This window comes from Ylistrum balloti, unplaced genomic scaffold (genome assembly GCF_031769215.1).
Source record: "Ylistrum balloti isolate Yb309-2 unplaced genomic scaffold, AGI_CSIRO_Ybal_v1 Utg369972, whole genome shotgun sequence".
NCBI classification, from domain to species: domain Eukaryota; kingdom Metazoa; phylum Mollusca; class Bivalvia; order Pectinida; family Pectinidae; genus Ylistrum; species Ylistrum balloti.
Genome location: NW_026782064.1, coordinates 2,382,892 through 2,397,779, shown reverse-complemented (window position 1 = coordinate 2,397,779; position 14,888 = coordinate 2,382,892). Strand labels below are relative to the sequence as shown.

The window sequence follows — 14,888 nt, the reverse complement described above, 5'->3', positions numbered from 1 at the left end:
ATCAACGTGCACCTGTCTAGTCCATCACAGACAATACCTTCTGCATCTGGGGAGTTTGAGCTCAAAAATGCGTTCATGTACACTTTTTGGTTGAAGAGCATGTAGGCCATTAAAATCGTATTTATCTAATGATTCCTAGTTCCTCGCACAGTTTCAAACATCTCCGAAGTTTTGATAAATGCTCAGTGAATTCTTCATATATTTATCAATACAACCTTGTACATTATACAACCATTTAGGACACAATTTCAAACATCTACGACGTTTTGATAACTGTAAAGTGGATTTTGTATTTATTTATTTATACAATCGATACGATGTGAGGATTTCTCAGATATATGTGTGTGTTTTTAACATATGTATTCTGGCTAACACGGGAGCAGCCTTGACTGTGAAACAAATACAGAGTTGTTGGCCTTTTCTGTGACTTTTAACGAGCATGACAGTGCGTGCGTGATGTAACCCTGCAGATCTATATTACAATATTGATGTAACCCAGCAGATCTATATTACAATATTAATGTAACCCTGCAGATCTATATTACAATATTAATGTAACCCTGCAGATCTATATTACAATATTGATGTAATCCTGTAGATCTATATTACAATATTGATGTAACCATACAGATCTATATTACAATATTGATGTAACCATACAGATCTATATTACAATATTGATGTAACCCTGCAGATCTATATTACAATATTGAAAATGTTTTTCCAGTGTCAGTACACAAAAATATCTCTCTCAACTTGTTGTCTTGGCATATATTGTATAATAATACTACGTTTCCATAGAGAGCTGACTGTCTCTCGGCACGGAGTGAACAATTCTCCTTATAAAAATAATATTCCTGGCTTAAATTATGAACGCATTTATTTAAATTGTTCTTTTTGCGTATTTAAATGATGTGTGGTTTTATCATTAAATATTCATTATTGTAATTTGCAAAATTCGAAGCTGAAACAGTTCTATATTGATTTTGGTGCCTTTACTGGTATCGAGGAAAGAAAAGTGATTTAAATTCTTTATAGGTGTGATGGATTTATTACGTGATGATATTGTGAATATATCAAACCATTAGAGCAGGTCGTTTAAATCACGGGTGGATAGAGGCAAACACTGGGTAGTTAGAATTGTGAAACGTTGATGAAACAAACTATTGAGCATTATCTATCATTTCATAGCTAGATTTGTCGAGATGGGCCAGTATGATATATTCCAAGCGCTAGATTTGCTTTGATCACTTTTGATTTTTTCGGTTGCAACAATTTTTCACTGATCACTGGTTAATTCTGACTATCGTTCGACCAACTGTGGCCTAGAAATATCGGCACCATTGAAATGGGTTTAAGGTCACTCAATAGAAAAGGAAATATTTGGATTTTAATTCTACAAATCATACACCGACATTTTGATACTCGAGGGGTTATAATCACTTTCGCTCTCTGCACAGAGCTAAAGTGATCGTAACCCCAGGAGTATAGAGGTTGATACACCGTAAACCTATATCATAACTATAGATAGATGGAATATTGTCTGGTTATTTAAAATCCTGTCTGTTATCTGTAAAGTAAAGCTAGGAGAAATTTCATATATATATAGATAGATAGTGCCTTTAGATGTTGGCAGATTGTACCTTATGATATAGTCCACTGCTATAGAACCGGAAGTTATAAAGTAAGGGAATGTCAATATACACATGCAGTATATATAAATATAATTTGTTAAAGGTTAGCTTCCAAATCTATAGCTAGTTCGCTTGTTATATTGGACACCTCCCAGTATTACCATTTTATCATTAAAAGATGAAACACACATGTTCTTACTTATCTTGTAAGTAGATATATAGGTGTATAAAACTTTAATTAGTAACACGTGTTGGATCAGGTTCAGAGGTTAAACGCCTCGTGATAACAAGAATTTGAAACAGGATGCTAACATCACGTGGTGCACTTCCTTGTGCGTCCTTACCTAATTACAACACCAGCTACCTACTAATCAGCGAAACAGATAATTTTATAACACCAGCTCTACTCACGTTGGCCAATAAAGTGATATTTAGTTCGACGAATGTCGCTAGAACAATGACGTTCTAGGACGAGTCGCGGAGACGATAACGTGTAACTAGGCAACCACGCGCGTCGCTCATTGTCCGTCTTTAGTAAACTTGTAACCAGTCAACCACGCGCGTCGCCCATTGTCCGCCTTTCGTTAACATGTAACCAGTCAACCATTGTCCGCCTTTCGTACACACGCGTCGCCCATTGTCCGCCTTTCGTTAACATGTTACCAGTCAACCACGCGCGTCGCCCATTGTCCGCCTTTCGGTAACATGTAACCAGTCAACCACGCGCGTCGCCCATTGTCCGCCTTTCGTTAACATGTAACCAGTCAACCATCGTCCGTCTTTCGTACACGCGCGTCGCCCATTGTCCGTCTTTGGTAACTTTGGTGACAGCAGAAGTAAACTTATGAACGTCTAGCTATACAATTAAGGATTCCCTATTTTCACATTAACATTTCTTGATTGCCCTGACTTTTGTCAAGTTTTTCTTTTTAAATCTTAGTCGAGCTTGGTACATTTAATAATGTACTGATGGCCAGTTAAAGATTAAGTAGAGGAAAATTTTCAAACAAACGATTTAGTAACATCTTCAGGTCGATTGAGGAAGAGTGACTTTCTCAATAGCATCTTCTATTCACTTATATCAAATGAATTATGCAACCCATTATATAGCCTGGGTCCAGCTCGATGTCCGTCCGCAATCGTGGTCATAGGGACGAGACAGTCTAATCGATTGTATCAGGATGTTCTGTATAATAAATGAGTGCCTCACTCATGTTTATTAAACAGTATCAGAATAAGATAGGAACACACGCTACTAACCCTCCATCTGTGCCTTTTAACAATAACGAAATTATGACGTATGGCCGTGGCATTAAGATTTTTGAGATTGGGATAGACATGACATCATAGACCACATGATGGGAATCCCTGTGATCGATGACCCTGCACGATGTCTGTAACCATGGTAAATACTAGCTGCAAGAGACCGCTCGGCAAGAGAGGGCGTCTCTTTAGCTCGATCTCTTCAATGTTAGACGAGTAAGACAGCGGTCCCGGGTTCGAATCCTAGCGGAAACATTAAAGTAAATAATAACCTCTTGTTACATTTGCATTTCATGGAAGGGGAGTATGTACATGTTACTCCTGTAAAATACCGCTCGGCTAGAGAGAAAGCTTCAGACTGTAAGCCAGGGGTCCCGGGTTCGAATCCTAGGGGAAACATTAAAATATATTATAACCTCTGTTACATTTGCAACCAAAGGAATACTACTTAGCCATGCTCCGTAAGCATCGCGCTAACCCTTGGAAACTCGGGGACGTGTTATTTCTTGGAATGGGAGTATATGTACATGTAAAACCCGTGTAAAATACCGCTCGGCTAGAGAGAGAGCTTCGGACTAGTTAGCGACAGGTCTCGGGTTCGAATCCTAGCCGAGGCATTGGAATTGATAATGACCTGTTTTACATTATTTTTTCATTGCAATACTGTAACAGAACACTTAATTATGTTGAAAGAGATATTAAAAGTTTGATGCGAAGAGAAAACTGATTTGTAAACAAAAACGTGAACACAATCGAAAACGTGTTTCTTCAAGTCAACGTGCTTACTACACGTCATGCTAAAGATAATGTCACGTTCTTAATTAGTAGAACCGAGGTAGAAGAAATAGATCCACTAAACAGATGCGCTAACAAGAAAAGATATAACAAGGGTTCTTGCACCATTAAGATCCAAAGTACTGTGTATTATTTTTATTTTTCTGTTACTAAAATAAATAACAGAACTAGATGTTAGTGTATGTAGACTGAATTGTTAGCTACGAAAAGAATCGATGGCAGGACAATGATGCGGGTTTCCCTTCGAGGATTCAATGTGCCCGCATATTGGCTGATATCTATGTGTGATTATAATAGATGTCGTTATTTTAGCAAAGGATAAAACGCCCGGATATATAAAGCTTAAAAGTACCTTGACATGAAAAACAAAAGTAAAAACTAATTTAAATATGATAATGAAATTTTAACGTAATCAATGTTTGATTATGTTCAATATGGCCGCTCTAAAAGGACGTTCAAGATGGCCGCGGCAGAAGGCTTTCATATCGCTATCAGCCCGTCACTTAAGTAAAACATTGATTCAAATACTACCTTATCCAACGAAATGTTATTTTAGATATTCCTTTCTTCAATAACAATAATTTTAAGGATTTTGTATGAAAGTTTCCATCAGTCTGACCTCTGGTATTCGGGTAGAAATCTCCAGGTGTGAAATCTCCAGGTTTGGTGTCCTACACGACATCGATGACCTCGAAGGACCTGGTTGTGATAAACAGTTTATGTAGCTAATGTTACTGAGTACGAAATACTTCATTATGTTAGAAAGCATTTCTTCTTCAGGGCACGTTGACATTTAATTTGCCAGTAATGGACTCGTCTGGGGATTGATTGAAAGCTTGTCCATGTCTGCACACAAACTTTGTATAATTGGGTACTGTGGTTACTGTTCTGTACTGACCGTGTCTGTATTTTTGGCCTATCACAATATATAAAAGGTATCCTCGGAAAAGGTCGTTTGGTGCTAGCGTGACAGGTTTACTTAACTTCTCAAGTTAGAAATGTATCCAGTTGATATTTGAAACTCACACTGAACTCTTGTCTTTATTTGTCAGTAAATAGGATTCGACTATGTAAGGAGGGCAGGACTTATACCGGAAATGCTCATGCCCCCTGAACTCGTTCTGGTAATTCAAGCCTCATTTTCGGATGTTGTTGTTGTTGACGAAGTATCCAATATCAATCATTCATGTCCGACAGACAAATCGATGTTGTCCTTAGTTGATTAATATGTCGTGAAATCACGTGTAAAGGCACGACTCCATTTCGATTCCCGGTAAGAATATACCCCAGTCAGATATACACGGGAAACGCCTCGTTTTCGATTCTTTAATGGTGGATCTAATGACGTTGCCCGAACGCGATGTAAGTAAAGGGAATTACGGCATTCGGTGTACTTTTCTTTTTACGCATTTTCGTGACATAAAAATTGTAAAAGTACATCTATGCATCAGGGCCTTGGATTTACTTAGTGAGGTTACATCCACTATATATATATGTAACAGCACCCTCTCGTCCCGCCCTCAATCTTGTAAAATTGTAAAAGTTTCCTTTATTTGTGTTCGTACTGGAAAAAGTTGTCTTAATTTATCATAATCGGCTCTGGAGATCTTTAAAGTAATCTCGAATTTAAATTTTAAATCTTGTAAAAGCGATAGGATGGACGGATGAGTTAACACCGAGACAGTGAATAAAATGAAGGAGACGAAGTGGTACGAAAATATGTACTTTTACGTTCTGTGTAATTCAAGTAATGGCGCGTTCTTAAAAAAAGAACCAAGTTAATAACAAGAATACCAAGCATATCGGTAAGTTACATTGCTAATCTTAGCAATAGCTTCGAGTGCTGTAGATAGTAAGACAATCTTTTGTCTACTTAACATTATAATCGAAAATATTCGAGGGAGCAACTTACAAACGGAAAACATCTTAGATTTTGAAGCGCTAAGATTGAGATATCATAAAAAGACATCATTATTACGATTCAGAAGTGAAGCCATTTGTTATAGATCTGTTGGACATGATTTGGTAAATCATCCGTATAATTGTTGGGTACACCCGCGTGAAAGAACACTGTACAACCCCACGTGAGAACGACCTTACGTAGCGATAAATCGCCGAGACAATGTAACCAGGCAATTGAAGCGACACTTCGCCACTTATAGCTAGATGACCTGTGATCTCAACATTGTTTGTTGTCAGTTTCACATCTTGTTGTTGTCAGCGAAGTTGTACCTGTCACGTACCTTACAGGTAAAACCAGGTCGTAAACGATTCCCCAGGTAACCCAAGGTGAAGGTCACAGCTAACAAATTGAATTACCTACAGCCAGGATTATGAGAAACTTTCACACACGGTCACAGATATAACGTGTTATCTATGTAGGGTAATCTGCCCCACAATAAATGTATCGCTTCACTACGTAACTGTTAAACCATGTAAAATGTTAATATTGTATCTAAAAGGGGTGAGTAAAATTTGTATATATACACATTTACATACATCTGTATATATGTACCTCAAATATAGCGATTTCTGCCTTGTCAATACATTTCGCGTTGGTTTGTTTATAAACAAATCATTGTCAAGAAAATCGAAGCAAAATACATCGGTCACTAGTACATGGTAAATCTGTTTTATCTGGGGCGTGTAAACAGTTGATAACACGTGCAGATGGACATGTACGAAGTAATGTTTAGCGTATGTCGGAATAGGGAGCCATTTGATAGTACGAATATTTGAGAGATCAAAGTAAACACTTACAGATGTACCTTATTCACATGTCAATAAAATTAGAAAGAACTGATTCAAAGGTCATTTAAATCATTTTCTCCGAAGAAAGATGTTTTTTAATGTCGAAGCAGAAAGGAAAAATAAAATTGAGATCTATTAGGGATGGAAGCATCTCAAGTATTCAATGGCTTTCTAAGATAATAGATTGAAGGTTTTAAGCAGATTCTGTTTTGATTAAAATTTTCATTAGAAGAGTTTTGTGGTTTGTAAAGTGTCTGTTGTGTTTTGTGGTTTGTAAAGTGTCGGTTGTGTTTTGTGGTTTGTAAAGTGTCTGTTGTGTTTTGTAGTTTGTAAAATGTCTGTTGTGGTTTGTAAAGTGTCTGTTGTGTTTTGTGGTTTGTAAAGTGTCGGTTGTGTTTTGTGGTTTGTAAAGTGTCTGTTGTGTTTTGTAGTTTGTAAAATGTCTGTTGTAGTTTGTAAAGTGTCTGTTGTGTTTTGTGGTTTGTAAGATGTCTGTTGTGGTTTGTAAAGTGTCTGTTGTGTTTTGTGGTTTGTAAAGTGTCTGTTGTGTTTTGTGGTTTGTAAAGTGTCTGTTGTGTTTTGTGGTTTGTAAAGTGTCTGTTGTGTTTTGGTGTTTCTAGGTCAGTAAATGTAGAGTATGTATCAATCACCTGTATGTCTATATCTACAGCTGTAAACACACACAGGTGTGGTACATTCTCATCTGGTCATAACGCCATGTAAAATTAATACCCCAGTATAGTGTAGTGATTACAGGATAAACATTTGGATTTACAAAAAGAGGTGTCAGTAGAGATATTACTTAGAACTAACTTTTACATTTAAGGTTTATATACAGTTGCATTTAGAATTAAGGATTGTGGATCAAACTATCTACGTTCTATTGTGCCCCAGGAGTGTCAGAAAGACCTCTTTAATATATGGTGTCCTTTGACGCCACAATTTTGCCAAATTCGACGGTGTTTTGTTGTAGACATTGTACTGCCGTTGTGTGCTTTATTTTACTATTGAACTTCCGGTGTAGCATTGCTTTCAATGTGGTCCCCAATATACCAAATCAGGTTTGAGAGGAATTTTAACTGTCTTAACAGTGGCGAAGCAATAATGTATGCTTGTATGCTTAAGCATACACTCGGATTCCATAGAGATCTTTTTCTTACTCTTGTTTTTACTTTACTTCGCCCTCACCCCCCTCCCCCTCCCCCACCACACACCCCTCAACCCCCCCCCCCCCCCCCCCCAACCCTACTCCCACCTCCAACTGTCTAACATCGCTAAATGTTATAATTAATCGAAGAGGCGACTAATGTGTACTTCACTCCCGTATAATCTTGTGCTTCCTTAGAGACAATGTTTCTGATTGGATGTAAATGAGAGAGAGGGGTTTAATGGATACGACTGTACGCTCTATGTCACGTGAATGCTGACTTTATAGTCACGTGTCGGTGATGGAATCATCGAAGATTTGCTGATATCTGTTATTAGAATAATTCATTTGATGATTTTTAAACCAGTCTACAGATTTCCATCAGGGAAAGTTTTTTCCATCCCTTTTTCTCTGTTGAAACGTTCCTACTCTTTCTCTTCAAGCAATCCTCGGGGCTTTGTGATTCATCTTATTACGTTAGTGTATTCACACAAGTTCCACAGCGACGTTTCAATATACGATCAGCTACACTATTATAAAAACACTTTCTGTTTAGGGTTTGATGAAAGTGTAACAGATGCTCATAATATCCACGTTCAACAAAATCAATATCTCTTACACATCTCCTACCTTTTACATTTTAATCGTGCAGATTAGGGGCTTCTAAGTCAGAATGTTCTACCGCACACACATTCACAAGATACACAACGCGGTTACTTTCCTGATTTATGTTGTAAAGGTTTTGGATGTTGTTATTTTCCTAACGTTAGGAAACTCATACTAAGGTTAATGAGCTATATTCAGGATAACGCAATTATAACTGTAACGTTCGGTATACCTCGTTCAAACGTGTTTCTCTACTTATCTGGCATTTGGTAGACATCGTTCGGAATGCCTCGTTGATACATGTTCATGTTTGTGACATTCTGTCTGTAGTTATATAAACAACCACGAAAACACACCGTGCTTATCTCCACCTGATGCGCGTGTTGATGTGACATGGTCGACCTCTCCAATTTGATATGAATACAGATTTTAAACCTGAAATTTCATTGACCCGGTAGTGCAAATAATTTCGGAAGGTGTTTTCATAGCAATGTCTCAAAAATAGACTAAAGCTGTGCTGAAGGCGGTGAATGATGGATTTATCTGTTTGTTGAATTTTGCACTAATTTCTCTTTAGGCAAGGGAAGATAACTCTGCTCAAAAACACGTGTAGCGTCAGCAACGTTAACATAATTGTTTGAAAGATTTTAATGATTGGAAGTAGGGAAGATAAGTAAAAAAATTATACTTAGGTAAACATACATCTGAATTTGCATACATGACAAGCGTCTTACATTTATCACAAATATACCTTAAAGGAGTATTGATGTAAAACGCGAAAAAATTACCACTATTGAGGTTGAATTCTTATTGTTTAAAGGCAATTTGTTGGACGTCTTTCCCATACACAGATAATCTATAAGAAATATCAAACAGGACATCTACCCCTTTGTTATGCCTATATTTCGGGTGAGTGATTAAGCTACAACAATTGAAAGCACTGTGCTGTAGCCAACAAAAAGAAATGTTTTGAACACAAATCCTTTCAAATGACATTTAGATATTTTTGGTAATGACACTTTATATTTTCATCAGTCGCAAGCTTCACTTTGTAACTAACCAACCTGTTGTAATACAGTATCCCATCAAGGCAAAATCGGCCACAATCTAAAATCTTCTTTAAACTCATTAACAAAGATATAAACAAAGGTGATTCCGTGGCCCATTGTCCTGCAATGACCTACAGCATGCCTGATAACAATTGTGCATTGAAAACAAAGTTTAAGTCAGTCATTCCTATTTTCGGCCTTTACTTTTTTATCACTAAAATCACAATAGTATTTAAAGATTTTCCATGTGAAATTTTGTATCTAAGTGAAAATATAGAGTTGTTTTTATTTAACTTTGCCGCATGCAGACAAGAAAAGACTTAAGCATGTAAAGCGACGATAAAACGATTTAATTTACTATTTTCATTATTACATGTACATTTATATGTCAAGTAAATATCAGTGCTGAAAAACGGGATTTCTTTTACTGTTTCACTACTGTCGCTGTCATTCCTTCCCGCCATCATGTGTTCTTGTGTACTAAATGGCTGCCTCGTTTTCAAAACTATTACGTAAAGTTATTAGCGCTAAATTTGAGAGGGGGTTTCCCAAACCAAAGAAGCGGTCAAGCTGGATATTGGAAATCGACTGTGAATATCGGGATAACAAAGAAACGTGACTAGATATACATATAGAACACATACAATTAATAACAAAATTAATGCTTTATCGTCATGTCCTTTCAAATTCATTGTCAACAAATCTTCGCATTGGATGTGTGAAACGATGTTTATTCCAAAATGTGTGCTTCAAGTATCCGTTCCGTGTTACTAGATTGCAAAACAATCTACATTTGTTGCATTACGGAACATTGTACAGTCATGATATAACCTTGTATTAAATCTACCTTAATAAAAATAGGTATATAAAGAGAACTAAAAAATGATGGTCGCTGTCAGACATTAACAACAGGACATGGAGAAAGTGCATATAATTACAGGCGATGTCGGGGTAGTCGATGTACTGTTAGCTTAATGGCAATCTTGGCAATTTCTCAATTAAATTAATGACAGATACACTTTAACATGATTATAGTTTTAATGAATTGTTAACATTCTAACCTTTCAGGAGTTGTCGGAAGCCAATTCTTTCTCTATCCAACATAACATTAAAAATCAAAATTTATTTCATTAATTGTCACCTAAGTGAGGAAGTGAGGATGACTCACGCCTAATTTTTGTCTTTACTTTCAGCGTCAGACTTATAAATGACGTACATATAACTAGGTTAGCTGACAGTTACGACATTACGAACTGCAATACAACAGTAACATTATCTCTAGACTGCATACAAAAACTTGGACAAAATCGCAAGTCATGTTTTAGTCATCACTCTGGAGAGTATTGGCTACTTTTTTATGTTTGAAAGGCGCGTTAAAGTTGAATAGACCGTATCTGATATCGGAAAACCCTACGGTTCCGGTTCACCAGCTACAGATGGAAACCTTCTCGTACAGTTTTACTGGGACTAAGGTTTTCTGAAGTGTAGTGTGATGAATGATTCCCGTAAATTTTATATGATTGTCAACACAGTAAGTGCATCTGTAGTTTGCATTAAAGCTGTTCTATTAAAAGAAACAACAACTCCGAAATCCAAGGGTTCCATTTTTATATCAGTATCTGTTGAATTCGACCTGAAGGACGAAAACAGGTAAAATAAAATACAATCACTCGAATCTGTCAAAGGATCTAAACATGATTTGTCATTTAACAGATGTTTAGGTGACTCAGCGTGATGGGAACTTATTTCTGATAAAATGTAGATATATTAAACTCCATTTTTCATTGACTGTCATGTAAAACGTTTAATCAAAACACATTAAACCTGTCAGAATGACTGACAATATTACTACTCTATGAGGACGTGTGTGAGGTGGGCGTCGGCAATCTCTGTGATATTTGTAATATCGAGGAATGTAGGTATAGGTATATATAAATCAATAAAGTGTTTGATGATAACTTATACTGAGGTCGATCGCGGTTTATATATTCCTTTCTAGTTACGCCCCTTAGTATTAGGTCAATGAAGTTTCCTGAATTAATCTCCTGAGAATGTCTGACATACTTGAACTGTGTGCTTGAGGAAAAATAGTGTTTTGTCACGGAGGTGATGATCAAGAAAGCGACCTCAGGATGGTCGGCCCGTTGATGAGACCCCAGGGTGACGGCCCGTTGGTGAGACCCAAGGGTGCCCAGCCCGTTGGCGAGACCCCAGGGTGACAGACCATTGGTGAGGCCCCATGGTGGTCGGCCCGTTGGCGAGACCTTAGGGTGGTCAGCCCGTTGATGAGACCCCAAGTGTGGTCGGCCCGTTGGTGAGACCTCAGGGGTGGTCGGCCAGTTGGTGAGACCCCAGGGTGCCCAGCCCGTTGATGAGACCCCAAGGGTGGTCGGCCAGTTGGTGAGATCCAAGGGTGATCGGCCCGTTGTTGAGACCACAGGATGCCCAGCCCGTTGATGAGACCCCATAGTAGTCAGCCAGTTGGTGAGACCCCAGGGTGCCCCGCCCGTTGATGAGACCCCAAAGTAGTCAGCCAATTGGTGAGACCCAAGAGTGGTCGGCCAGTTGGTGAGACCCCAGGGTGCCCAGCCCGTTGATGAGACCCCATAGTAGTCAGCCAATTGGTGAGATCCACGGGTGGTCGGCCCGTTGTTGAGACCCCAGGTTGCCCAGCCCGTTGATGAGACCCCATAGTAGTCGGCCAGTTGGTGAGACCCCAGGGTGCCCAGCCCGTTGATGAGACCCCATAGTAGTCAGCCAGTTGGTGAGACCCCAGGGTGCCCCGCCCGTTGATGAGACCCCAAAGTAGTCGGCCAGTTGGTGAGACCCAAGGGTGGTCGGCCAGTTGGTGAGACCCCAGGGTGCCCAGCCCGTTGATGAGACCCCATAGTAGTCAGCCAGTTGGTGAGACCCAAGGGTGGTCGGCCAGTTGGTGAGACCCCAGGGTGCCCAGCCCGTTGATGAAACCCCAAATTAGTCGGCCAGTTGGTGAGACTCCAGGGTGCCCAGCCCGTTGATGAGACCCCATAGTAGTCAGCCAGTTGGTGAGACCCTAGGGTGCCCAGTCCGTTAATGAGACCCAAGGTAGTCGGCCCGTTGGTGAGACCCTAGGGTGCCCAGCCCGTTGGTGAGACCCCAGGTTGCCTGTCCGGTTGGTTAGAACAGACAATATCTACGTTATGTGAATTGGTTTTATTTCAAACGGAATGCAGTTTGCTTGTATATTACCGATACGTAGTTTAATTATCGTGTGAAATAAATAATTTTGTACATCAACTTGATAACGGAGTTGTACATAATTTATAACAAACTGGCACAGTCTAACTACCAGGGGTCGACACAGACCGAATTTCGGAGCTAGCGACAACTCATTTCGGACATTTAGATAAGGGAATCAAATATTCTTATCGGTGAAGTCTCGTTGAAGTGATTGAAATGGTTTGTTTGTTCGGTCTATTGAGAATATTACATCTTTGTTTACAGTTAATAACGACATAAACATCAACACAAGTAAACTTATTAAGATAGCTGATGTTGTTGTAGTGACATAAAAACAAACCTCTGTCAACATTGTATATTATATATAGATAGTTGTATGTAGAATATTCAATCTCTAACCTTTTTATCTCGAACTCGGCGGGACATTGGAAACTTTCGAGATAATTGAGTATCTATTAAAGGGAGTTGGAATGTTTTGTGAAAGTTAGGGACCGATGAAATGATTCAAATTAAGCGGATCTTCGAATTGTACTAGTTCGAGATAACGGAGTTCGACTGTATATTCAAGCAGAGATAGTGTTATGGATAAATCAATACTTGGCGGTATTTTTATTATGACCTTCTGTTACAGGTTTGCTGATTGGATCTGGCGTAGGGATATACCCTAATGGTTGGGACAGTTCAGAGGTACAGCAAGCGTGTGGTTATACGTCACAGCCGTATTACATGGGTAAGTTTATCACTCCGCCTGACCTCAATACAGCAAATATTCCCAAATTACACTCGATTATTTGTCGTTGCATGTCTATCTTTTTCACAATAATATCTCCACTGTTTTGTTTGGTTTCTATCACATTCTACCATTCCCATCGCGTTACAGAATATGTTACCATCAAGAATGGGTCGTCAGAAAGGCTAAGTTGTCGTAGGCGCATGAACCTCCAACAACCTCATCATCCACTCAGTTAACTAGATTGAAACTGGAATGGTCAGTTATTTACCCTTGAACACACAATTTCCAGCTGATTGACCTCGATATATACTTCATGCGGAATTTACGAAGTAGCCTTTCTTAGAGGGCAAAAGCCCTACCTAAATAGCAAACATTAGACGATATCAAAGGAAACATTAGGAAGGAACGGTTTTTAGGGACGAATAGAAACTAGTAAGATGTCAGGTTAACTCCTGCGATTATACAACAGGAAGAGTAACGCCCTAGAAAGAACATAAACATACTGACATGTTAAACGGAATTTTAATTCAAAGTCAAATAGAAGAAACGAGGGTAAATTATGAACAAAAGACAGTACATTAATTATTAATTAATAATACCAGATGTTCCGGAAGAGTATGCGTCTTCCGCTAAATTTACAGAATACATAGGATAGAATGGGATATAAAGGTAGTCAATATATCACATAATTACAGTATGTATCTTTATGTACTGTGATCTCTTTGTGTCCCCAATAAAAGGATACATAGAAACCCTCTGTTTCATTTAGGACTTCAGTAATAGTCTCATACAATCACACGCTGGGGAAAAAGTCGGACAATTGTGGTTTTAATGCTTCCGAGCTGCAGGAACGAAATTGAATAAAGCATGCAGAGAAAAACAATATATGTAATTTATGGGGCAGACAGTGTTGACGTAGGTAATTACCATTAGTGGGAGTCATAAAGCATGCCAGCCCGACCTTTTTTGTTTCGTAGATAGCTGTACAACAGGAAATTGGTCTATTCTGACTTAATAAAAACTGGTGTTGTTCTATCGATTTTCCGACCGTCCCACAAATCACCCTGCATGGCGTTCCTGGTGGAACGTCCGTGAAGATTAGGTAATGGTACGTTAATACGCTTTGCCACTGTCTGTTCAGCTCACGAGCATCCGCGACCTGACTGGGCCAACACTTGGTATAACAGCACGTACACATTAAAGGTTTGAGTTTCAGGAGATCGATACTTTAAAATCAGCCAGCGTGTAATGGTCTACAGTCACTAATCAACCAATTTTACGATCACACAATTACCGCGTAAATTAGCATTATAGCACAAATCCAAGAGCATCGCAACTGTCGGAGGAGTTTGGAAAAATATGAAGACTGATAAAAGTTTTGCCGTCCTCTGAAACAAACAGACGTCATTGCATCTTATCAGCGACACAAGCAAATGTTAGATCTGAAATGTTTAAAATTCTACAGTTGATCTAGTGTTAACGTCTAAGACGCCAGTGATTCAGTTAATCTCTGTCTTCCATCTTGTTTAATTTTAAAGTTTTATTTTGGTATTTTTGTTATGTTTAACAAGATTTTTGCCAAACTGTTGGACAGACATTTTCACAGTAAACATGATTTTTAATTACCTTGGTGCTATAAGTAAACACGGCAGTTGAGAATTTCTGTTATGATACCAGTCTAATGTAAAGCT

General features: G+C 38.6%; 1 protein-coding gene across 1 annotated transcript in view; it reads left to right on the top strand.

The window, feature by feature from the left end:
• Positions 1-14,888, top strand: part of LOC132547748 (LHFPL tetraspan subfamily member 6 protein-like) — a 33,597-nt gene that overhangs the window by 12,324 nt on the left and 6,385 nt on the right. Inside the window, exon 2 of the mRNA XM_060211548.1 lies at positions 13,096-13,194. Coding sequence (XP_060067531.1) covers positions 13,096-13,194 — 99 coding nt within the window. The remainder of the gene's footprint in view (positions 1-13,095; positions 13,195-14,888) is intronic.